At 40.1% G+C, this 27196-nt stretch overlaps 1 protein-coding gene across 4 annotated transcripts in view; it reads right to left on the reverse strand.

The window, feature by feature from the left end:
* The window catches only part of LOC121287035 (casein kinase II subunit alpha), an 84375-nt gene that overhangs the window by 23811 nt on the left and 33368 nt on the right, over positions 1 to 27196 (reverse strand). For 3 of the 4 annotated variants that reach the window (XM_041204476.1, XM_041204475.1, XM_041204477.1), the window contains 4 exons: positions 15564 to 15675; positions 14066 to 14167; positions 8590 to 8640; positions 3581 to 3640 (listed from right to left, as the gene is read on the reverse strand). In XM_041204476.1, the coding sequence (XP_041060410.1) occupies positions 3581 to 3640; positions 8590 to 8640; positions 14066 to 14167; positions 15564 to 15675 (325 nt within the window). The remainder of the gene's footprint in view (positions 1 to 3580; positions 3641 to 8589; positions 8641 to 14065; positions 14168 to 15563; positions 15676 to 27196) is intronic. The other variant, XM_041204478.1, reaches the window with a different exon arrangement.

Genomic DNA, 27196 nt, shown 5'->3' on the forward strand with positions numbered 1-27196 from the left:
AATGCTCAGCTTTATGATATGTATAAAAGCTATTCCCAATCATTATAAAAAACATTATACGTGTTCAATTTTTAAAAATTCATCCAACAGCAAACTAAGGCAAAGTTTCCCAGGAGAAAAGGCTCTCAACCATAAGAAGGGCAGTTTAGTTTAGTCTCCAGGAGACCGCAACTAAGAAGCGACATTCAGCACTTAAGCTATTAAATCTGGGCTTTCTTATCCTGGCAGCAGAATCATAGCCCCAGTGTAAGGATGTTATGTCTCCTCGCAAAGTCCAATCCGAACAAATACCAGTAAAAAAGCAGCTTGTGACCAGCAGAGCAGCAACTGTAAAGAGCCAGGAATAAGTTGCCTGCCTGGTTTGCTTGATAGGATATTGTGCATAAAAGCGCTAAACAGAAAGAAATATCTATAAAGGAAATTGAAATGCAGCAGGCTTCCTGCAGATTCTCAAAATAAAATTTCAACAGAAAACACAGCCTTGCCCAGGCTGCATAAAGTGGAAATAGAGACCAGCAACCTCCATTCAAATTAGATTTTTGATCATTTTAAGGCTTTATAATTTAAACAGCCGAGTGTAGTGTTAAGCATGTGGAGTAAGGGAAGCAAGACCGCACTAAAATCCACTCCATGCAAGGGCCATCAATCTCACTGCAGAACAGTCTCACAAAGCCATAGTGATTTTCTAGCTGAGCAGTACCATGCACTTTGCATGCAGATCTGATGCAGCTTTCATTTTACAATCTATATTTCAGTCATAAGAATTTACGCAAGATGAATTTTAGGACAAGAAAGGAAGATTGTCCCTCATGCAAGGTCTTTCTTACTCTGACAGACAACACACCACCGATTTTGGGTCCCAGATCTATTCTGATGGCAACACGTAATAGGCATAGAAAGGTGGCTCCTCTCCACGTCCTTCCCATGACTTTTTTGGTGTAAACGTTCAACTGCCAAATCAGGGCTTAGAGGGTTAAATTATGAGGATGGGTTGTATGAACTTGGCTTGTATTGCCTGCAGCTTAGCAGATTGAGTGCGGACTGATCAATGATCCAGGGCAGATCGAGAAACTATTTCTTCTGGACTAGGCTGTTCAGGAGCGAAATCGCAAAGAACTTTTTCCACACATAGGGTTGTAGAAATCAGAATTCTCTCCCCTCAAAAGGAAGTGGATGCTCAAGACTGAGGCCAATGGATTTTTGTTAGGTAAGGATATTAAGGGGTATGGAACTATGGAGAGTAAATAGAATTGAAGTGCAGATTGTCCATGACCTGGATCAGGCTTGAGGGAATGAATGGCCTTCACTTGTTCCCGTAAAAACTAACCACTGGGTACTCTACTCTCATGTCATACTTAATCATTCTTTGGATGTGCATGCGTCAGCGAGGCCAGCATTTATTGCCCATTCCCTCAAAGTGGGGAGTGAAGCCACCTTCTTGAACATTTGCAGTCTGTGTGGTGTAGGTCCACCCACATTGCTGTTAGACTCCAACAAGTATCAGAGCAGTTCAGGGTTGTGGTTAGAAGAGATGAGAGAGTCGGGGAAAGTGTGTCTTTCAGCATATCAGGGATGAATGTGATTGAAGACAAAACGTCCGAAAATTTCTTGTGACAAGAAATCATGTTTCACCCACGGAATTTCAGCCATATTCATTACATTGGCATCTTCGCCTAACCCCCGTCCCATGGCTGTGAATGCCTCAAAACTTCCTCTGCAACCCACTCCAACCTTGGGGTGGGTTTTTCATGCCCTTTGTTAGTGCGTTTCAACAATGATTTCCCTCTCTCGCCCAGGAACCATCACAGGACTTCCACCCACTTCAGGAGGGAAAATAGTCTGACGAACATACCAGGGTAGGTGGAGGTCAGAAAAACATTTCAAAGGGCAGCATTCCGTAAGTTGGAAGGGCATAAATTTCTCATCCGTGGCAAGCAGTTGCCAAAGGTAAAAATAAAAATCCAGACATTTTCTCCTAAAAATCTTTTGATAAACGCAAAAACCAAGATCAACACTGTCTACCTACAAACTGTAAAACAAGAGAACAAGTGCAACACGAGTGCCAAATTCATGAACAACAAACTAAGGTATGCTTGGGAGCAGTGAATATAGTTCCCAGGTGGGGAAGAACAAACTATCCAGCATGAGCAGAGGGATTTTATATGGCATAGCAACATGGGTATTGAAATGAGTCAACTCACCCAATGTCCAAATTATAGTATGGACATTGCCTACCATAAAGTACCCCTTGGCAACATACCCCTCCACCCCTTCTCTAATGTTGATTAACAAGCTCAAATCCAGTGGTGTGTGAGTGGACGTAGTAAATACGTTACTGTTTATTGAACTACTTCTTTTCTCAATTCCTAGAGATGGCAATATGCAGAATATAAACACTTAGATTAATGGCAAAAGTTTGTAAACCACCCTATGGTACAACCATCACACTGGATATCACAGTTTATGGCCAATCATACAGTTTGATCTTTGATTTTCAGTTGACAAGTAACACACTGTTCTTTAAGCACAAGTAAAAAGCAATTAGGTTTCTTGCCAAGTGGTATTTTATCACCACTTTGACACCAGGGGTGAAAACACCACTCTGCCAACAGGAACAGAGCTCTGCCCACCAGCTTACATTAACAAGCAGGCGCTCACTCTCTTAGTGGCTATTTCATAATGTTAGGAGAGCAAAGATTATTATTTGCTTTCTCTTAACATTAAAAGGTTTCAGTTAAAAGTTTCAGTGGAGGACCAACAGACCACACAAGCACTTCTTCAACCCAGTATCACTCAGCACCAAATGTTGTTCCACCACTTGCTGCAATATGTTTGGGCTAGGTCAGGACATTACCCTGGAATTATGTTGTCATCTTGATAAACTGGGCATTTCATAGTAACGCCAAATGCAAAACCACATATTTATGCATGGCTAAAATAGTTTATGTCTCTGTGTAAAGTGAACAAACAGGCACTTCAGAGTTAATAATTTAATCAAGACTCAGATTATTGATTGCTCAAGATGAAATTTGAGTAGTTGACATCTGTCACCCGAATTTTCAGATTACAATCTTGAAGTACTCACCAGTTAAAACAGGCTGCAGTTCCTTTGATTAATTTAAATGTGAAGCAATTTAAGCATCTGTACTCTACATGTTTCTGAACATTATGACAGTGGTGTCATTACATCAGACTCATCAAAATCAACAGCAAATCCATGGCCCATATAGTACAGTTTCTCCTGGTAATCAATGTTAGATTCCTCAATAGACCTGTAGTAAATAACATTCCAAATAGCAAAATTCTTGCGAGATCACCTAAATAAATTGAAAACCACAACCAGCGCAAATGTTGGCACAAATGTCACAAAAACCACCTCCATAAAATTGGGTATAGCCTAGGATGTTGATGCTGCTTCCGGCATCCTGGATAGTGCTCTAAGTCATCAAAGGAACTCACTTGTGTTCTGGGATGTTGAACACTAGCAGTTTCCTTAGACATTGTCATGTAAATATTCCATTCTCTGTTCTAAAAGTGAATATGCTTTCTATAGCATGAAGTTCTCAAAATTTCAACATACCTTCAAAATCTCATACATGTAGAATCGTATATCGTAATCTGTTAAGGTCTGGTACAGCTGCTGTAAAAAATATATACAAGAAAATATTAAGAATATTAGCAAAAGCTAAGATTGTTTAACTGAAAATGAAATTCAATAAATCTTATATGTAGAATAATGAAATACAAAATACATTTCTTCTCCTTAGCAAATATAACTGTGAATACGCTTTCATTTATTTAAAGCATATTTAAAGAAACTGAACCTTTTAAAGCGCATCAGCATTATTGTGCAGTGCGATGGTCGGCCAGGCATTTATATTCATGCTTCCTCTAAACTAATCCACAATCTCAGTTGTAACATTAATGTACATAAGTTGTTAATTCTCATGTCTTTCAGATACACCTCATCCAGACTATGAATCAGATTGAAGGGCAGTAACTATTATGTAGTCAATCTTGACTGAGGGAAGAACTATGTAGAAGTCAAACACTTCTTTACAAGAGCAAAAATTGTCATCCAGTTCACTCTGACATCTCCCAGAAGACAGTTAAATAGTGCAGAATGGGCAGTGACATAGGATGAATTGTCTGTCTTGTCATGTTCATTAAAAGGCATGTCACAGTCATGTCTTTGACGAACTGTGCTCATATGGAAGCTTCTGGAGCTTCCTTTCTTTATTTAAAAATGGACATTGATGAACTGTTAAGATTGTTGTCAAGGGGGTCAGGTGACGTTTGCAACTTCAACACAGGCTATAAAGCTTCTGGAAAGTTCTGAATTAAATCGTACTGGATGGGGGTCTCCGCCTTGAATGGACAATGCCTAGACAGTACTGCTTTGTGGAGTTCACACCTGCCATTATCCGAAGCTTACTCCAAAATAGAGTCAATGAACTCCTAGACTCTTTATTCAGATGTAACAAAGGAAAGCTGACCAGGCCAGTTATTCACAAGTGTGAAAGATCACCACTTACCTTCTGTTGTATATCAATTGCGGCTGACCATATGATTGAAACTGGTTCACTAACTCTGAAATTCTTTTATTCCAAAACTCAGAAGAGGCCTAGGGGCAGTAAGCAGAATAATACCCACAAGGCAACAGCTGACAACAGAGAAAGACTGTGTCACTTCTGCCTTTTAAGAACTGGGAGGCTTGAAAGTCTTTTTAAAAAGCCTTTCAGCCTGATTCCAAAACTCTTGAGTTCACCTGTATAGAAATATACCTCTTGATACAACAGTCATGAGTGCCTGACTTCACGACCTGCTGAACAGTCTTCTTTTCGAAGGAACCCTGCAGTTTTCCTAATATTCGACCTCAGGTATCTGAACTACAATTCAGGAGTGGGAAAAAGCTTCCTTCTTCACTGGACTCATAAAAACATGTGAACTATTAAGCATTCTTTTGGTTTATACTTGTAGAGCTACTATCTTCATTAAAATTGTACCTTTCTTGAGTGCGTGCGACCAATCTAACATTTAGATCTTTTGGCATGAGCAAGTGAATAAATAATCCTCTTCATTTAAACCCATGGAAGTCTGCTGCTGATCACTTTTAAATTGACCCTACATGAACAGGGGTTTAAAAACATACACACCTAGCTTTACAAAATAAACCAGACTGATTACAGACAGAAAGGAAGGGAATTGGGTGGTTTAGTTTATCACTCCTCCCCTGTGTGTAATAGTCTTTAATGTCAGAAAAATTGGGATATAGTTGTAGTGAGCTTCTTTAGAAAATCATGCAAACATTAACTGACAGAAAGGTGGGTTCAAAAATAAAACCTTTTAAGAAAGAAAGACTTGCATCTGCGCAGTGGTTTTCACTGTGAGGGCACCTCACAGCCAATGAAGTACTTCTGAAGTGTATTCACTGTTGTAGTGCAGGAAATGCAGCAGCTAATTTGCACACAGCAAGGTCCTACAAACAGCAATGTGATAATGACTAGATAATCTGTTTTAGTGTTGGTGATTGAGGATAAGTATCAGTCAGGACACCAGAGATAACTCCTATGCAGACAGTAGGGCTGACTGCCCTCCTCTTTAGTGACACGATTTTTAAAAATTTCCACCTGAGGGGGCAGATGAGACCCTGGTTTAACATCTTATCCAAAAGACAACACCTCCCACGGTGTATCACTTCTTCAATACTGCACTAGAGTGTCAGCCTTGATTTTTATACTCAAGTTCTAGAGTACGACTTGAACCCCGAACCTTGTGACTCAGGGTTAAGCAACCGAGCCACCAAAATAAAAGCAAAATACTGAGGATGCCGAAAATCTTAAATAAAAACAGCAAATGCTGAAACAGAGTTATGTTTCAACTAGTCCGAAGAATCATATTCGACTCAAAATAAACTCTGTTTCTCTCCTCTAGGTTGCTGTCAGGCCTGCTGAGTATTCCAAGAACTGTGTGTCTTTGTATCAACCAAGCCACAGCTGACACATTGGTTTTACCACTAACTACTAATGTAGTTTTAGAATAATCGTAAGAAAACAGAATAATTCCAGGCTTTATTGGCATCAGGTTAGTTTTAAGGAGGGTCTTTAAAGAAGATGGAGTTGAAGAGGGCAAGGGGTTTAGGAAGTATGTTTTTAAACCCCTGTCCACAGCAAACGATTGATGCAGTTGCAAGTACCGTTAACAATGCTGGGGCAAATTCATAGAAGGCCAGAGTTAGGTTAGTCGATAGGGATGCTGGTAGGATGGATGTGGAGGGGTGAGGTACGAGGATGGGTGAATTTTATATTGGTTTTAGGGAAGCAAGGACAGCAAAACTGGAGGTGAGGGTGCTGCATAAGTATTTTGCCAAATGGAGGACTAAAGGCTTGGCAAGTGGATTTAGAAAGTGCAGCTGCAAGTGATCTGAAGGAGTTTTCTTTCAGTCACAGAAGGAAGTGGGATTGAAAAGGGTGATGTAGTTGTTGAGGGTCATAAGGAATTGGTTAGAGACATTGCCTGTGGTGGAGATCACAGATGTAATAGGATAATTTTGTGTTATATTCGTTCATGGGATGTGGGCATCACTGACTAGACCAGCTGATCCCTAATTGCCCTTCTTCAGAGAACATTTTTTTTTAACGAGTCAACCACATTGCTGTGGGTTTGCAGTCACACATAGGCCAGACCAGGAAAGGACAGCAGATTTCCTTCCCTTAAGGGCATTAATGAACCAGATGGGCTTTTACATCAATCGACAATGGTTTCATGGTCATCATCAGACTTTCAATTCCAGATTTTTATTGAATTCAAATTTCACCATCTGCTGTGGTGGGATTCGAACCTAGGTACCACAGCATTACCCTGGGTCTCTGGAATACCAGTCCAGTGACAATACCACCACAGCACCGCCTCCCCTGGATGGAGTTGGCACTGTCGAAATAGTAGCAGTGAATATGGGAAGATGAATTTAAATAGAATTGGAAGTATTTAGAGAGGGACAAGAAGTCAGTGAATTAAGAGAGGACAAGGTGGACTGAGACAGAGATTGAAATAACCTGGGGCGTAGACAGGAGACAGTGAGAAGGATGGTACGAGGTTCGGTGCTCAAAGATGGATAATGAACCAAGGATGTAGCAGGAGACCAAGGTGTGTTTGGGTGATAAGGGCCAAATGTTGCCACAGCAGTAGTTTGGGTAGGGCAGGTACTGGAAAGTATTGACAGGGGTCACTATCCATAAGACAAGTTTCAATCAATGCAATCACTTACAATAAGGTTATATATGACATGGGCCCTGTAAATAAGTGAATGGGCATTCTAAAGAGAAATAACAAGAGTGGCAGTAGTTTATCCACTGCCAGAAGTCAAGTGGTTAGGGTGCAAAGGATGTTGGCAGGGTGAACCCCTGAGAATGCACGCTGGGTGGGAAGATTGACAAAAGAGGAGGATTTGGCAGTTGGGGTAGCTGCTCGCAAGGAAGGTGCAACAAATGTTGTTGATGGGCCCTTCTGAAAATGCAAAGACAGGCACAGAGGGGACTTATATAAAGCGGACTGGGGATTCAAAACTAAAATTGTAAGAGAGCAGGAAGGGAAGAAGCTTGATGGGTTGAGGTAGAGATTGGGTGGTGAGCATAGCGGGAATGACTCAAAGTACCAGAGACAGGAGAAAATAAACGTGTCTTACTGGGTGACGGAATAGGATGAAGTAGGAAAGAAGAATCCAATACGGCCAAGCGAAGAAAATAAAGGAGACAGGAATAAAAAGCTTGGGTTCATAGCGGCAACCAAAATGGATATTCAGGGGGTTCAGGTTACAACGACATAGGACAGGCTAGAAGAGATGTCAACTGGTGAAAAACAGAAGACCTTCAACCATGGCTTTATGGGTGAATTCAAGGTTAGCTCCTTCTGGCAGCTCATTAGGGTCATTAGAGTTCAGACTGAGAGAGACAGACACACACCTTTCTCGTGCGACTTTTAAGCCATACAATGTATTCGCAGTTAATGGGGAACTTCCTCTGTTCCTCTGAAATGATGGGCTCTCTTATCAATTTGCTTCTCTTTAAATCTGCGGCTGAAAATTGCACTTGCAAAGTATGATGGATTTTGATACAAAGAGTAGGGTTTTGGCATTTGCAATATGGAATTAATAAGTGTCTTCAGTCAAATTAAAAATTAAGTTTATCAACCTTAAACAGCCATGCTTGGAACAAAAAAAGTGACACAGTGACTGGGAATTATAAAATCAGTTTCAGAAAGGTACTAAATAACAGGAGAGAAAAAGGGACCCCATTGGCTAAGGAGAGCGTCAAACGGCAACATCAAAAGCTGAAGGGATGAAACAGTAATCTCAAGACTATGATTTCCTGTGAACAAATATTCAAAATTATATACTGCAGTCTCCAATCTGCAATACCAAGGTGACAAGTTATTGTTCATCCATAACACTGTAGGAAAGGGTCCAACAAATACTCCTTTTTTCACTGAACTCAACTTTTGTGGGGCTAAGGAGGGGGGACAAAGGAGGAATAGGAGATGAAGATCAGTGATATTTGTATCGAGCTTGCAACACAAAAAGCACAATCTTACCTTGAAATCTGTGTTGTTTACATGTTCAAAAACCAAGGCAGGTGTCCGTGACTGAGAAGAAACAACGAATGAGTGTTACGTGTCTAAAATGAACATTTTAGGTAAAATATTTTACAAGTTGGAAATGGTCCTTGCCTGGCACTTATTTAATAGTTGTTAAATTTAATGTGAAATAAGCTAAGACCGTTTCCATCATGTCCCATAACACATTTTTCACACTAGACAAATGGTCATGATTCATAGGTTTCCATAATTTCTTAATCATTGCAATTACTGTTAAAATAGGCCGAAGTAAACAGCATTTAAATGTACATCTGAATACTGGTAAACATAAATTCAAGCTTCATTTCTAATTGTCACAGCCACAAATTGCAAACTGCAATACATGAACTCGTCACCTTGTCCATCTCTAACCTCTGCTTTTCTGAAAAGACATGTCATTTAAACAGTAATCAGAGCAATTTTTTCCACTCTTTTTAAAACAAATAAGATGCAAGTGAAGTGGTTTATAGAAATGTCAGTATCAGGGAGGGGAGGAAGGAGTAGATTGCACTAGAATGAAGTGATAAATTAATTGGTTAATATAACTGTGCACATTCCAAAGAACTGGAGGAATTAAATCCACATCAGCTTCCTCTGCATGGCTCATTACCATTCTCACTCAGTTCTTTGGGGATGAAAGGTCAAATGAAGGTCAATTTTCTCTCAAAAAATGAAATAATCTAAGCAAATAACATATTCCTTAAAAAGGAGGTAAGTTACTTTTCAAACATAGGGATCTTGGTGGTAGAGTATACAGTATTAACATACTGAACAAAAACAAAATTACTTGGAAAAACTCAGCAGGTTTAAAATACTGATCCCTTGCCTTAGTGGCTTAGAGTTCGATTTAGCCAGGACAGAATGATTTTTTTAAGGGTCCTACATAAAATGATTTCAACCAATCTGAATCCAGCTCCCAGTACGAAACGCCAGCATGAATTTAATTTAGCATTAAATGGAATTAAATTTTCCACATCACAGAAATGTCACACTGGTACCGAGTACAGGGAACTTTACATCGATCCTGACCTAGGAGCGCCCAATGCTAGAAAAGGGTACAACACAAAGTGCTCTATTCCCCAGAATAAAAAGAAACAGCACAAAAAATAATTAAATGCTTAAAAGATTAATGATTTAGCATCCAAATTACACCACAACAAAAGAAATCCATTCAAATAAAAAATTGCTTCAGGGATAAGAGTCCAGGTGTGCAGGAATCAGGCACATCGCTGAGCAGAACATTGATACAATCCTTTGTAACTGGGCTATTTATATTTAAATTTCACCAACCCACTAAATGCCTACCAGACCTCAACACACTTCTGGTATTATATAGTTTATTGCGACTGGAACTACTTGCCTTTTTTTTATTATTTATTTGTTCATGGGATGTGGGTGTTGCTTTCTAGATCAACACTAATTACCCATCCCTAACTGCCCTAGGGAAGGTGGTGGTGAGCCGCATTCTTGAACCACTGCAGTCCATGCGGTGTAGCTACACCCACAGTGCTGTCAGGAAGTGAGTTTCAGGATTTTGATTCAGCGACAGTGAAGGAAGGCAATATAGTTCCAAGTCAGGATGGTGTGTGGCTGGGAAGGGAACTTACAAGTGTTGGTGTTCCTATGCATCTGCTGAACTCGTCCTTCTAGGCGATAGAGGTCATGGTTTGTAAGGTGCTGTCGAAGGAGCCTTGGTGAATTGCTGCAGTGCAGCTTATAGATGGGACATGCTGCTGCTACCATGCGTTGGAGGTTGACGGAGTTAATGTTTAAGGTGGCAGATGGAGTGCCAATAGAGTGGACTGCTTTGTCCTGAATGGTATCAAGCTTCTCGAGTGTTTTTGGAGCTGCACTCACCCAGGCAAGTGGAAAGTATTTCATCACGCTCCTGACTTGTGCCTTGTAGATGGTGGACAGGCTTCGGGGAGTAAGGAGGTCAGTTACTGGCTGCATAATTCCTAGCCTCTGACCTGCACTTGTAGCCATAGTATTTATACGGCTGGTCCAGTTCAGCTTCTGGTCAATGGTAACCCCCAAGATGTTGATAGTGGGGAATTCAGCAATGGTAACGTCACTGAACGTCATGGGTAGATAGTCAGATTCTCTTTTGTTGGAGATGGTCATTGCCTGGCACCTGTGCGGCACAAATGTTATGTGCCAAGCTTGACTGTGGTCCCTGTCTTGTTGCATATATATTAAAAATGGGTTTCCTACAACAAACATATCTGTGAAATAACTATAGTGACATTCAGGCTGTCTAGAACTCTGGATGTATCAGGCAGTGTGGAGCTCTCTTGGAACCCTATACATCCCTAGTCCACTTTCCCCAAGCCCCCACCAGGTAAACCTACAGTCTTCTGCCATAATTTATATCTGCAAGCATGTTTACAAGATTGTGGTCAGGATGCTATACATCATGACCCAGTGCTATTCCATTTTCATTTCTACCAAATTTTTCAGTACTTTTCCTTGGCTTATTTTATTTAGTTGATCCACCACTTCCTCTTGTACTGTTTCATTCACAACTACCACACACTGTTTAAAAACTAACATTGATTAGGCTGTAACCAGTATAGGGTATCGAGTTTTGATGCCTTCCTTTAGGACGAACACGGAGAGGGTGTGGAAGAGATTCAGAAAGGTTCACTAGGGATGGGAGGCTTACAAGATAAGCAGAAACGAGAGAAGTTGGGGCTCTTTTTATTAGAACCAAGAAGGTTAAGAGGTCAAAGAGATGTTAAAAGTTGCACGGGTCTGGAGAAAATTATTTCTGCTGGTCAGTGAGGGAATCAATAAGATCAAAAAAGAGAGCGCACAAGATTTTTTTAAATATGGGGAATGATTAGGAGTTGGAATGCCCTTCTAAACGAGGAGCTGAAGTAGAATTCATGCCAGCTTTTAAAGATAAATATGTGAATGAGAGAGAAACATTTAAAGAGAATGGGAAAAGGGCAGGAAATGAAACTAATCAGTTCAATTAGTGAAATACTTGCCTTCTCAGCTGCATGATTCACAGCAGGAGCTCAGAGTACAGCCATAAACTAAGCTTGGGTTCTGATGAAAGATTACCACGCTAAAACATTCGCGCTGTTTCTCTCTTCACAGTTGCTACCCAACTTGCTGAGCTTCTCCAGCATCTTCAGCTTTTATTTCAGCTTCCAATATCTGCAGTATTTTGCTCTTGTTCAAGAACTTTGTGCATTTGGTTCTGCTGCTGAAGTTCCTTTAATGGCAATGGCACAACCATGCGAGACACCTTTTTGCATATGTAGGGTCTTCACTATCTTGCTCACTCAGCTGAATTCTAAATTATCCTGGTCCTCTAAACCAAATTGCTCACAATTTGTTCAACTGCTCTGATAACCCAAACATTCTAATTCTCTTGCAAGAACCTTGTGAAGCCACTGTATAGTTATGTCACACGATGTTTAAATATTATTTTTTCTGAATTAATTTGCATTAAAAAAAAGCTCGCAGCCACTCTTCTAATGTGAACTTAGATGGGGCACATAGGACTAATAAACTGTAAAGGATATCACAGCAAAAATATCCTGCTCTCGCTGCATTTTACAAAAGTAATCTTAATCAATGATTATAGATCTGTCAGCTGGTTACTATAAAGATAGGATTTAATTAAGAATTACTTCATGCAGCATATTCAGTCTTTTTGACATTTTTACATCCTCTGATCTGAGATATGGTGAAATTAGTACTACTGCATTTAAAACAGAAGGACGTACATGAATTTCATATTTATCACAAAACATACAGAAAAAAGGGGTGAAAAATTTCCAATGACACTCTGGACGTAAATGATGGACACAGAAACTATTAATCTTCAGCTGCCCTTCTCTGTTCTCAAATTCTTGCACAACTGTATCTAGTCTATCAAGAAATCAGAAAATGAATACTTTGGACTATTTGGGATTCAGATAACAGATGTATGTTGTTTATTACTATTACTTAAATTACATTTTTATAGTGTACACTATGGAACGAGTTAACTCGATGGAGTTTTAAGCTGTCTTCTGATGAACATGGGCTCAGTATGAAGTATCAGCAGCCAACAGGAACATAGGAACAAAAGTAGGGCCACTAGGTCCATTGAGTCTGCTCCGCCATTCAATTAGATCATGGCTGGTAATCTGCCTCAACACTAGTTTCACACGCTATCCCCATATCCTTTGATGTCATTAGTACCCAGAAATTTATCAATTTCTGACTTGAACACGCTCAATGATTGAGCTTCCACAGCCCTCAGAAGAGGAGAATTCCAAAGGTTCACCACAGTCTGAGTAAAGGAATTCCTCCTCATCTCAGTCTTAAATGACCTACCCCTTATTCTGAGACTGTGTTCCCTGATTCTAGACTCACTAGCCAGGGGAAACATCACATCTACATCTACCCTATCACACACCTGTAAGAATTTTGCAATTTTCAATGAAATCATCTCTCATTCTTCAAAACTATGGAGACTACAGGTCCAATTTCCACAATCCCTCCTCATAAGAAAATCCCGCCATTCAGGGATTAGTCTGGCGAGCCTCCATTGCACTCCTTCCATGGGAAGTAAATCCTTCCTTAGAGTAGGAGACCAAAACTGTACACAACACTCCAGGTGCGGCCTCACCAAGGCTCTGCACAATTGCAGCAAAGCATCTTCTGAACACAAATCCCCTTTTAATGAAGGCCAACATACCATTTTCCTTCCTAATTGTTTGCTGCACCTGCCCTCTAGCTTTGGGCACTAAGTGCTTGATGCCCTGCAATAACTATGGATCCAGTAGTGTACAATTTAATCACCAGCAAGGTTACCAAAAAATTAAGATAAAAGCAAAATACTGCAGGTGCTGGAAATCTGAAACAAAAACAGAAAATGCTGAAAAATCTCAGCAGGTCTAACAAATGCATTCGAACTTGAAACGTTAATTCTGTTTCTCTCTCCACAGATGCTTTTAGACCTGCTGAGTTTTTCCAGCATTTTCTGTTCTGGTTCACCAAAAAATTATTTGCATTTACAGGAACAATATCACCAGTGAACATGATGAAAAAATATTAACTACCTGTGTTTTATACAGCTCTTAACTCAAGTAATACCAAAGGAAAGCCTTAATTTACTAACCAGAATTGCAGAGGATAGCAACTTAAACCAACAGCTATGTACAGCAGAAGCCCATTTTGCCACTGAGCAACAGAAAATACTGAAATCTGAGTAGTTAGCTCATCTTTTCTAATGTGGGTTCTCATTTCCCATTATTCAATTTCCAGCACTCAGTTTTCTTTACTGTGCTATGAATTGACACAAAAAGACCCTTCTCAATTAATGTGGACTAAGTTGCTTTCATAATACTGTGTAGTTTTCCATTCAATTTCTATTATAGTTGGATTTCAGTATAAATTTAACTAAAGTGAAAGAACTGAAATCTTCACTTACCACAGGATCTTTGACAATATCTATGAGTGTGATAATATTTGGACCACCACGCAGATTCTCCAATATTTTAATTTCACGTTTTATTTTCTTCTTCTTTACGGGCTACAAGAATGAAAGCGTTGATTTGTTTTAATTAAAAGATTACAAACTAAATTGTCTTTGCTTGATTATTTTACTTCACTATGTTATTGCACACAAGCTTTGGAGTTCCATTGCACCAACAGGTGACAAGATTTTTTAAAATATTTATTCTTTCACAGGATGTGGGCACCGCTGGCTGGGCCAGCACTTTTATTGCCCATCCCTAATTTCCTTCGAGAAGATGGTGGTGAGCCACCTTCTTAAACTGCTACAGTCCCTGTGGTGCTGGTACACTCACAGTGCTGTTAGGGAGGGAGCTCAAGGGTTTTGGCCCAGCAACAGTGAAGGAATTTCCAAATCAGGATGGAGAATGACTTGGATGGGAACTTGCAGTTGGTGATGTTCCCATGTGTCTGCTGCCCTTGTCCTTCTAGGCGGCAGAGGTCGTGGGTTTGAAAGGTGCTGTCAAAGGAGCCTTGGTGTGCTGCAGTGCACCTTGTACATGGTACACACTGCTGCCAGTGTGCGTCAGTGGTAGAGGAAGTGGATGCTGAAGGTGGTGGATAGGGTGCCAATCAAGTGGCTGCTTTATCCTGGATGGTATCAAGTTTCTTGAGTGTCGTTGGAGCTGCACTCATTCAAATGGAGAGTATTCCATCACACTCCTGACTTGTGTCTTGTAGAGGGTGGACAGGCTTTGGGGAGTCAGCAGGTGAGTTACTCGCGCCAGGATTCCCAGCCTCTGACCTGCCCTTGTACCACATTATTTATATGGCTGGTCCAGTTCAATTTTTGATCAATGGTAACCTCCAGGATGTTGATAGTGGGGGTTCAGCAATGGTAATGCTATTGAATGTCAAGGGGAGATGGTTGGATTCTCTCATTTACATTGTAGTTAAGGACCCTATGAGATTGGTATGCCAATAGAATCCTCATTTCCATACACTGCTATTACCATTCAACTCTCTAGTTCTACCCTAAATATGTACATCTGTTGCAGGGCCATGGGGAAAAGGAGGGGGAAGAGTGACTAGGTGAATTGCTCCTGCAGGTAGGCAGCAAAGATACGATGAGCGAAAGGCCTTTTTGTGCTGTAACCATTCTATCATTCTACCTTGGAGGACAGAATTTCATGGATGATAGAGTCTTACAGTGCATAAGGAGCCCACTCGATACATTGTGCCTATGCTGGCCTCTTAACCCTGCTCTAAAATTTTTCTCAAGAGGGCTCTTGGTGTTTCTTAAGATTTAAGCGGCAAACTCAATGGTAGGTAGAATACTGAGCTCTTCCAAGTAGTGGGGTCTTTGTTCACATTCCTCAAGGGTGAAATTGGTAGTGTGTAGCTCAGACATGGATTATGAGATTTGTTGAGAATTTTGAGAATGCAACATTCATCAGCACTGAAGCAAGTCTTACCTTAAGTATTTTAACAACTACTTTTTCATTGTTTGTGATGTTAATGGCTTCAAACACTTCACTGTATTTCCCTCGACCTAATTTACGTACTAATTGGTAGTCATCCTGATTTCTGCACAAATAAACAGAACATGAAAGGAAAAAGTTTAAAAACATGCAATTCAGTTCAGTAGATAAAGCAAAATATTCACAAAGATAATTCCACCTTTCAAAAGATGAAAACTAATTATAAAAGGATATACAATGGGCCACAATTTCACAACAGTACAAAATATCAAATTTTGTTCATGAACGTCTTCTTCACCAGCAGAATCTTGCTTTTTCAGTTCCATTGAGTACATTGTTTATACATGTCCCACATATCAAAACACTAATACTTGATTTAAATTGGATGAAATATATGTGCAATAACTATTATATGTCTACAACAAATATCACATGAGTATATCCATATATTGTATAAATACAGACTCATCAAAGCAGTAAAGTTATTACCAGTTCAAATTAGATCAAGGGTAACAGCAATCTCAGTCTTCAAGTTGGTCCAATCTAACACTCGAGTTATATATAACATTCAGCATAATTGGGTCCTAAAAACTGATTCCTGGACTTTCTTCATGGGCCAAATGTTGCAATGGATGCTTTAGTTGAAGATTATTTCCTGTTGCTAGACTTCAACTAACTGCCTTTCCATCAACGTTCAAAGATACTATCCATCTACCCTTGATGCTACTGATCCATGCTTTTTGTGCACTTATTAAAAATGTATTATTGGGCAAGTAAGTTGCACTTGATTCCAGACAATCCAAAAGTATTTTGCTTAAAAAGGTTGTTATGGATCACAAATTTAACAGATCAAAAAGATTCACAAAAATGAACAGTGCACAAACAGCTGTTTCTTCACAACCAGGTTAATGAAATCAAAGCCTTTTGCTTCAAAAACCCAGTAATAAACTCTTACTCTCTCATAATAAAGCTTAATTGAAGGGTATATAACTCACGTGGATTAGGACATGTCAAACTTGGCTGGAAAAAATTTCTTTAGAATCGCAGCCATTCCACAAAGTGGAAGGAGTGTCAGTAGGGAGAGAGCGCACCACAATAATGTAGCAAGTTTCAGACTAGAAAACACTCAGCTATGGAATGAGGAACGATGGTCTCTAGCAAATTATTAGGACACAGCCTTGAGCTGGTTATGTGCATATTTTCAACACAGGACAAACATAAGAATTCAGGGTTAGCTTGGGATCTCTTGCACATGTACTGAATCATTTTATTTTGTACCTGTTCTTTCTTCCATTCCCCAAATCTATACTTAATTTAAAGTTCCTTAATGCACTTGTGCAAAACAATGTTTTATTAAAATAGCTTTATCCACATTATTGGATATGATTTTCTTCCCCGAGCAAAATAAATGACCAAGTGAAGTGGTCTGCACTCTTCCTAACAAATGACTAATGGGATATCATGGTGAGGCAATCACAGAGTCAAGTACATCAAAGAATGACTGATATCACAAGCACACTGGAGCACCTGATGTGTATGGTACAAAACATAGGAAAGGAATCTATGTTCTGAAATAAGCATGTGCTTCTTGGCAAGGCTCCACTTTCAGAAGCTAAGGGAAACAAAATGTCTGATAGAGATGACAAAGAATAATTACTCCCTGAGAATTAGTCTTAAGGCAGCAATCTAACCCGGGAGGGGTGGGGTGCAGTTGGCAGGGAGAAGGGAGTCGAGTGGTTTATAATGATCTGTACCCAAAGTAAGCTTAGTAGTATGAAAGATTTCCAGGAACCACATTTTTGAACACAGCTTTAGGTGTGTTCCTATTGACAATATAATGGCTGCACTGGTGAAGAAAAAAATTAAAATGTTAACAGTTGGTAAGTTAACTAATTTGTACTTCATTACAAGAAAATTCTTTAGTCACCACCAGCTCACCATCACCTTCTCAAGAGCAACTAGGGATGGGCAATAAATACTGGCCCGGTCAGCGGAGCCCACGTCTCGTGAATGAACAATAAAAAAACATCAATAATGTGTGTGTGTACATATCAGCATTGCACATTGATACCTCCAATTTGTTCAGCTGGTCAGACTGCAAGAAAAATGGTTTTATTTTCAGCAAGATTGTATTTGAGACAACTAAAATGGCTCATCCACATGCATCCAAACTGCAGTACAAGGGAAGTTCTCAATTTTTTCAGTAAAAGCCGCTGAAGAGTTACACCAGCAGAAGACAATATTGTCAAAATCATCCGATGTAAAGCCAATTCAATGACCGGAACTCTGCATTCAAAGCTTGCCAACTTAAATCACCTGCACACAAACTTAATAAGTGGCCTCACTATCAGCTGGCAAAAGACCTGCTAGCTTGGAGCCAATTGCCAAAAACAACCTGCTGGTACATGAAAGATGGACCAAGTAACTGCTTTTAAAAAAGACCAACAGATTGTCCTTCATGACCAGTTGAAAAATGCAAATAACATTGAGTTAGTCTCAAAATGCACCTGATCATGTTACTGGTTGCAATCAAAAATAATACAATAGCAAGCCTTTATCACTTCTATTTATTATTTATATTTATATATTTCCGTGGTGTTCCTTTATATGTATTTCAAACTCAGATAGAACCATTACATACAGCAGCTTCCAATTCTGACATACCCTAACGTGCATGTAATGAAAGCTGCACTGGATAGTCTAGATACAAAAGGGAACCATGTTAATTCTTTTCATTTTCTCCAATTAAGCCTTATTGCAGATTTTTTGTTGGTAATCACACAAAGCACTGTGAAATCTTGGTTCAATTACCAATTATTCAAATGCAGCAAAAAGAAAATGTGAAAGGAAGAATGACGACTTTTACAAGAGGAGCAATCTCACACAGGTTGTACGTGAGAACTCAAAGACAACTTATAAGCCCATTCATTTTACTTGCAGTCCACGTAAAATAATGGAACTGATTATCAGGAACAAGTTATAACAACAGCTGAGTTAACAATATTCAGCGTGGATTCAGAAGGTGAAGATCCTGCCTGGCCAACTTTTTCAACTTCTTTGATAAAGTAACAATCTGAATGGGCCATGGTTTATGCCTGCTAGGACTATTGTTTTCTAATTACAGAATTAACTTAAATTCTATATTAATATAAGATTTCTGTATCACTACATAGGTGGTAAAATCAGGAGGAGCCAGGACGGTGGGGGGGGGGGGGGGGGGGGGGGGGGGGGGGCAGTGGGAGAGTAAAAGGAGGATGGGGGAGGGAGAGAGGACAAACAGATAAAACAAGGGGATGGGTAGAGAGGCTCAGGGCAGCAGATTGAGATAGGAAAGTGTGGCAAAGATAAAGATGTTGAAATTAGACAATGATTAGTTAAGATGCTAGTCACAGGCTTTGAAAATAACCTGAGTTGCCGCTGAGCATTTTCAGTGTCTGGTCACAGAGCCATCCACTGGCCTAGCTATGTAATTACACATAAGTTTACATAGGCAAGTCCATTCTATTAAAAATATGAACATGGAGAAAGATGACACTGTAATAAAGACATGACAACAGGAAGTCAAATTTTGCAGGCTGAAGATTTTTCATACTTTTAATATTCTGCTATGTATCACTAATTAATATAAAATGAAATCAAGTTACATTACAGATGGAAGCCATTCAGCCCGCCATGCCTGTGCTGACTCTTTGAAGTCTGTACCATATACAAGATGCACTTCAGAAACTCGACAAGCCTCCTTCAACAGCATCTTCCAAGCCCACAATCTCTACCACCTAGGAGGACGAGAACAGCAGACACATGGGACCACCACCATTTGCCAAATTCCCCTCTCAAGTTGTACACTATCCTGACTTGGAACTATATTGGCTGTTCCTTCACTGTCCCTGGGTTTAAAAACTTGGAACTCCTTTCCTAGCAGCACTGTGGGAGTGCCTACGCTATAAATATTGCAGCAGTTCACTAAGGAGACTTATCACCACCTTCTCTCAAGGGCAATCAGGGATGGGAAGTAAATGTTGGCCTTGTCACGGAGGGTCACATCCTACGAAAGGATAAAAAAAAGAGCAGCTGTCATTTTTTTAAATATATGTAATCTTATAAGTTTCTTATCCTCAAGTATTTGCCCAACTCCCTTTTAAAATTATTTATGGAAACAGCTTCCACCTCTTTTCCAGGCAGAGTGTTCTAGATCCTGACAGTAGTGAAAAAATCTCATCTTCCCTCTGGATATAATCAGCTGTATGTTTTGAGAATTGGGATGCGCTGGTGCTTAGAAGATTCAATTTGCCAATTTGAAATGCACATGAATTAAATTCCTGCTTGTATTATTTGGGCAATAGCTTGTCCATCTATCAGTTTGAGACAAAATAAACATTACGCCGATTTTATAAACTAGTAACAATCTGTTCACTTTTAAACATTTGGTTGGACAAAGAAAAATAAATATTCAATGCGAGCAATGGTACAATAGAATATGTTGAAAAAACAAAAAGGCCTGTTTACAGTACTGGAGAAGCGACCCTGTAGTTTTCTGTCACCAAAGTTACTTCAGTAGATTAAGCAAAGACCAAAGAAATGGTTGTTCAATGTAATTGAAAGCTTGTCCAAAGAGGGAGCAGATTAACTTGCAGCTAACTACATAGCAAATAATGCTGACAACAGGACAGCTGCCTACCGTGTTGGTTACAGACTGTTACACAGCTCAGAGGAGGGGTCAGGGCAGGTAGGGGAAATTGGGGGACTAAAAAAAGGGAGCCAATTGGGGTAATGAAGGAAAGGAAACATTTTGTGAAACAAAGGAAACATTGTGAACTGCAACCTGGGGTGAGGGTTATCTTATGAGAAAAGGTTGGGTCTGTATCCATTAGGTGATCTGATTGAAACATAAAATTCTGAGGTGATTTGACAAGGTGGATGTTGAAAAGACATCCCTTGTGGGAGAGTCTAGAATGAGGGGACAGTTTAAAAATAAGGGGTCTCCCATTTAAGACGAGGAAAAGTTTTTTTTCTCTGAGGGTCGTGAATCTGCGGAACTCTACCACAGAGAGAGGTGGAGGCAGAGTCACTGAATATTTTTAAGGCAGAGGTAGATAGATTCTTAAATAACAAGGAAGCCAAAGGGTATAGGGAGCAGACAGGAAAGTGAAGTTGAGGCCACAATCAGCTAAGCCGTTATCTTATCAAATGGTGAGCAGGTCAAGGGGCCAAATGGCCTATTCTTGCTCCCAATTTGTATCTTCATGTATAATAGACAATAAGAAATGAGGGATGATCCATTTAAGACAGAGATGAGGAGGAATCTCTTCCCTCAGAGGGCAGTTAATCTGTGGAATTCTTTACTGCAGAGGGCTGTTGAGGCTGGGTCGTTAAGTGTATTCAAGGCTGAGATAGACAAATTTTTAAGCAGTAAGGGAATCAAGGGTTATGGGTAAAAGACAGTAAAGTGGATTTGAGGGTTATCAGATCAGCCATGATCTCATTGAATGGCGGAGCAGATTCGATGGGCTGAATGGTCTACTTCTGCTCCTACGTCTTATGGTCATGGTCTAAACTTACTTGTTTTTAAAGCTTCTGATGTTGTTACCAAGTTCATTTACATTAGTGTCCCTAATGTAGTAAAACATCCCAGGCACTTTACGGAGACAAAAGCAAAAAAGACAGCAAGCAGGGAGACAGTTAGAGATCAAAGGTGTTGTCAAAGGGATAGGTTTTGATGAGGCTGTGAGGGATGTGAGAGATTTCAGGGCAGAGTAGTTTAGGGGGCATTTGAGTTTAGGGCTGATATATATGAAGACTCTACCACCAGAGGTGCAAAGGAAGCGGAAATAGAAAGAAGGCTAGAGTTAAGACAGCAGTGAGTGCATGCTGGCATGATTAGCTGGAAGAGGCAGAAATATGGAGGGGTATGACCATGGACATAGAGGGATTTTAAATTTAATCTGTGTAACAGTCGAAAGTGACAGCAAAAAATCAGAGAGCTGGATATAGTGCAGGATAGACTGCAGGTGGCAGTTTGGTGTTTGTATATCGTGGAGTTTCAAATGCCTGCAGGAAAAATATTGCTGAAGTGGAACCTAGAGTTGATGATATGGCTGTAAGGGCAGAAATGAATGGCGTTGCAAAGGTGAATAAAGATGGACTTGGTGATAGATAGGATATGGAGTTTGCAACTCTGATTCAGGTCATAGACATAGAATTATACAGCACAGAAACAGGCCCATCGTGTCCGAGCCGACCATCAAGCACCTGTCTATTCTAATCCCATTTTCCAGCACTTAGCCTGTAGCCCTGTATGCTATGGCATTTCAAGTGCTCATCTAAATAATTCTTAAATGTTGTGGGAGTTGCTGCCTCCTCCTCCTCCACCGTGACCCCCCCCTCAAATTTTCCTCAAATTCCCTCTAAACTTCCTGCCCCTTAGCTTAAATCCGTGCCCCCTGGCTATTGACACCTCCACTAAGGGGAAACGTTTCATCCTATCTACCCTATCTATGCCCCTTATAATTTTGTATACCTCTATCAGGTACTCCCCTCAGCCTTCTCTACTCTAAGGAAAACAACCCTAGCTTATCCTGTCTCTCTTCATAGCTGAAACTCTCCAGCCCAGGCAACATCCTGGTGAATCTCCTCTGCACCCTCAGAGTACCATTTGTGCAACATCAGATTCAGCCACAGCGAGCAGCCATGGAGCCAATTTGAATCAATTGACGGCTAGGATGCAGAGTTCTTCTAGGAAATTGAATAAGACCAGTTCAGTCTTTCTGATGTTAAGTTGGAGAAAGTTTTGAACCGATGACGAACAAACAGTCAGAGAGCAGTGTAGTGGGATAGGCAACTGAAGTTAGTGGCAAAGGGGGATTTAACCGTGTATCTTTTGGAAATATATGAAATCTGGCCCAATATATATGAATGATGTCACTAAGGGAAGATCACAGAAACAAAATGAGTGGATTAAATGAATGGAACCTTGGGATACATTCAATGTGATCATGCACAAACAGGAGAATAAACGATTGCATATGTTATAGGTATGTCAGGGCAGCGAGGACAATGAATTGGTGGTCCTGTGAAATAGACAACTGATTAGATCAAGGAGAATGATTTATCCCAGCCTAATCGCTGCTTAATTCTGGACCTGCGAAAGGCAGGAATCTACGTGTTCAATGTACAACGTTCTTTTTAAAAAAAACAAAAAAGGCACTGAGCACTCTCCCTTCTTTACTGTGCTTCTCTCGCTCTTCCTCCTCCTTTAACAATCCTCTAAAAGACCCATCATCTGGCCAATCTTTGGGTCATTCATCATGATTATGCAACTAAGAGATTAGTCCAGAGCTCTGAGATTTAACAATAAAAACTTCTTGTTCCCACTCCACAAGAAATAACGTGTTCTATTCAGCTACAAATGGTTCAGCTTGCTCACAAAGGTCCCAACTGCCTTCTACATTAAAAAAGATGAACAATATTACAACATTCCTTCACCCCAGCTATACCTTTACAGATATATACAGGTTAATAGGAATAATACAAATCACAAAAGCTAACTCATACTCTCATGTTCACAGTAAGTGCACAGTCCATGCAAACCAACAGGCGACCTGTGGTCAGGCACCACACACTCTGAACTGTGAAGCTTCAAGCAAAACTGCAGTTTCGAAGAAACTGCCTCTCGACTTATGATACAAGATTGGAGGGATCCAGATCAGACTGTCAAAGAAGGTAACTTAAGAAACTGTTCCAGTTTACGACTGCATGCCTTTAGTAACCGCATAAATAGTGGCAGTAAACTCAACGTAACAAGTATACTCTTGGAACAATTCCAAAATGTACTATTTCATGATTTGCTACATCACTGTAACTGCCTATTATGTTACATCATCAGTGCTCTCTTTCAGCTTGGCTCAGTGGATTGCACCTTGGAGCCAGAAGGTTCAAGGCACGCTTCAGGGCTTCAGCACATAATCTAGGTGGCAGTACAATGCGATACTGAAGGAATGCTGCCTAGTCAGTGGCATCATTTTCTGGTAAGACATTAAATTATGACCCCGTCAGCCTGTTCAGATAGACAAACAATCCAATGACACTTTTGAGTGTTGATATCCTGGCCAGAATTTGTTAATCAACAGGGCATTTATCTGACTGCTATTTGTGGGACCTTGTTGTGAGCTGTTTTCCTACAAAACACTGACTATACTTTTAATCCAGAGGCTGCAAAATACTTTGGGACATGATGAGAACATGAATGACACTCTAAAAGTCCAGTCCTTTTACTTCTTTCACAACCTTCATTGCAATTTCTTGGCTTCCCAATTTGGTATCAGTGAATTTCTGCAAATGCAGACAATTTATGTACATAATCATTTAATGTTTTCATAAGAATTTTATAGCATGCAACTGGTGACCTGGTTGAATTTATGAAATAAGTGTCTCACCTTCATTTTATGCAAACAAACTTTTGTCATGACAAGCTGCAATTTATGCTCGAGTCATGAGCCTTGGGTCGCTTTCACGACCCTAAAGTCACTGTTCAAATCTAAGTTGTTAGTTATACTCCTGATAGCCAGTAGAACAAAGAAACCAGGGCCAATCTTTACTTGGAATAGATTTATTTAGAGTGAAAGTTTACAGGTACATATGTCCTAACTCCACCTCCTGTGCCATAAGTGTCTCCTTATATGTAGTCAAGTAACCATCCAATCAATACACTCCATTTGTGTGTACTTTTTTTATTCATTCACAGGATGTGGGCGTCGCTGGCTGGGCCAGTATTTATTGCCCATCCTTAGTTGCCCTTGAGAAGGTGGTAGTGAGCTGCTTTCTTGAACCACTGCAGTCTCTGTGGTGTAGGTACACCCACAGTGTTGTTAGGAAGGGAGTTCCAGGATTTTGACCCAGCGACAGTGAAGGAACAGCGATATATTTCCAAGTCAGGATGGTGAGTGGCTTGGACGGGAACTTCCAGGTGGTGGTGTTCCCATGCATCTGCTGCCCTTGTCCTTCTAGATGGTAGTGGTCATGGTTTGGAAGGTGCTGTCGAAGGAGCCTTGGTGAATTCCTGCAGTGTATCTTGTAGATGGTACACACTGCTGCTACTGTGGAGGGAGTGAATGTTTGTGGATGTGGTGCCAATCAAGCAGGCTGCTTTGTCCTGGACGGTGTCAAGCTTCTTGAGTGTTGTGGGAGCTGCACTCATCCAGGCAAGTGGGGAGTATTCCATCACACTCCTGACTTGTGCCTTGTAGATGACGGACAGGCTTTGGGGAGTCAGGAGATGAATTATGCATCACATGATTCCTAGCCTCTGACCTCCTCTTAATCTCAATTGATACAATTAACAGTTACCTGTGGCCTGTGTTTAATGAGATAGTGGAGGTGCCTGCCCTTCTTCTGAATGGGAAATGGTTACTTAAAAACAGAAGAAATACATGAGAGAGGAGTTAACATTTCAGCTCAATGACCTTCATCTACGATTGACTCTGTTTCACTCTCCACAGATGCTGCCAAACCCACAGAGTATTTCCAGCACTTTCTGTTTTTATTTCAGATTTCTAGCATTCAATGTTTTCTGCTTTTTGTCTAGAAATAAATGAGTACGGGGCAGGCTGGTCTGAGGGGGAAGATGAAAACACACAAACACTTGTTCCAGGCACAAGAATAGCACCATACCAAACACATCCCAGATGAGAAAGAGTAGCTCGCTTATACCTCTTATAATTGTACACAAATACAACCAAATTAGACTAAAATTCCATGTATCATTGTGTGCTTATCTTGTTAACATATAATCCAACTACAAGAAGAAAAAGTACAAGTTTCGACACAGAAACACAGGACTTAGCAGCAGGAGTAGGCCATTTGGCCCTTCAAGCCTGCTCCGCCATTCAATAAGATCTTGGGTATTGACTTGAAAATTATAAATTTGTGCTCAATATTTGCATAAATCAGTAAAGTGTGCATTAAGGAAAAATATTAGGGGTACAGTGGCGGAGAGAGAAAGAGAAGAAATACTCATCTGGGGTAGAGCACTGTTGATCTACTAGAACATTAGTGCAGTAAACTGAACAAGAAAAACAGTGTTGAGCAGTGTTGAGAGAGTTTACCGATCCATATTGCACTCCCCTCCCTCCCCTAGCCCCAAATACAGCCTCACTCAAATAAGTTCTGAAATGACTCCAGAGGTTCTGCCTCCACGACTGAAACTGGAAATTCCTTCTTTAAAAATACAGATGTGGAAGCCTTCCTACCCAAGATCTTTCCATTAATTTTGACCACCTTGTCTTACTGTCAATGGATTAATCAATAGCACGGCAATATTCTGGCCCAAGATGTTTTTAAAATGTATAAGATCAGTAGCAAGACCTGGGACTATAGTTAACAGTGAGATGTTCTGGGAGCAGAACATATTCTGATCCACTGGTACTCTGCTCCATTCCTCCAGTGCTGATATTTAAACAGCAAATTTCTAGCTGACTCCTGCTGCTGATTATGAGGTGTTTAAAGGCTAGTGTGTGTTTCAAGGCCAATTCTCTCTTCTGACTTAAAAACATAAATGGCTGCCTCACAATTCCTCAAAATGCTTCAGTCATTGATAACTGACAGCACATTTTCAACCATTAATTGCCACTCAAACTGTATTTGGCTTTAAGCAGCTCAGATTTACTCCATTCTACAGTGACAAATTCAATGCTATAAAATTGTCCAAAATCTTCCTGCATGTGGAAGCATGGCATTGTATGAATTGGACGGCACTGAACTAGTCAAACTTCCACTGGCAAATTAATTTGTATATGCACTGGTGCAGCGCATGGTTAATTAAAAGCTCTTCAGAAGCATAATGCTTATGAACATGAAATGGCTGTGGTGTCCTAAGAAGGGTTTTACTAGATTTCTGATCACTGTTGAGCAACATTATTAAATCTAAACTTAGCTATTGAAGTTTAGGAGTGGAATCCCATATTGTTTCAATTGGATATCAATAAGGCCACAAGAATTGCCCTTTGCACATCTATACATTCTGTATTCTCAGTGAAGTGGGTGGAGGCCCTTAGCATTGCAACTTTGAAATTATGGACTGTCTAGGTCAATGCACCCCAAGGATGAGTCTGCATATTGTCGACCAAATGCTATTTTATCAGCAAGGCCTCAGCCATTACTCACCACCGGCAAAACTTGACAGCATATTGATGACTGTGATATTTTTCCTTTAAGTCAGAAATGGTGGATTTTCATGTAAAATGATACACCTTCCTAGCCAGTAAACAATGTAATAATTAGGCAAATATTTCATAAACATCTAGAAAGCTTCCTTGATTCCCATTTAGCCGTGTTTGATAAGCAATATGTAAACTAACTTGCTTGGAACATTGCAGTATATTCGGTCCAAAATTAAATGAATTATCTCATTTATTTTAATTTGGTTGAACAAAAATCTTGTAAATTAACATTTTTTTTCATCTCTCTACCATTAATGTTGCTCTTTGCAATTCAGGAACTGAAAGCCACAGGGCTGTTTCCATGATAGTTCAGAAGCTGAAAAATATACATGTTGAAGCTACAAAAAGGAAATTCAGTTTTTAACAAGGACAATAACAGTCAGTGTTCAAGACAGTCACTTATCAATCGTTGAA

Source organism: Carcharodon carcharias, chromosome 14, assembly GCF_017639515.1.
Source record: "Carcharodon carcharias isolate sCarCar2 chromosome 14, sCarCar2.pri, whole genome shotgun sequence".
In the NCBI taxonomy this organism is placed as follows: domain Eukaryota; kingdom Metazoa; phylum Chordata; class Chondrichthyes; order Lamniformes; family Lamnidae; genus Carcharodon; species Carcharodon carcharias.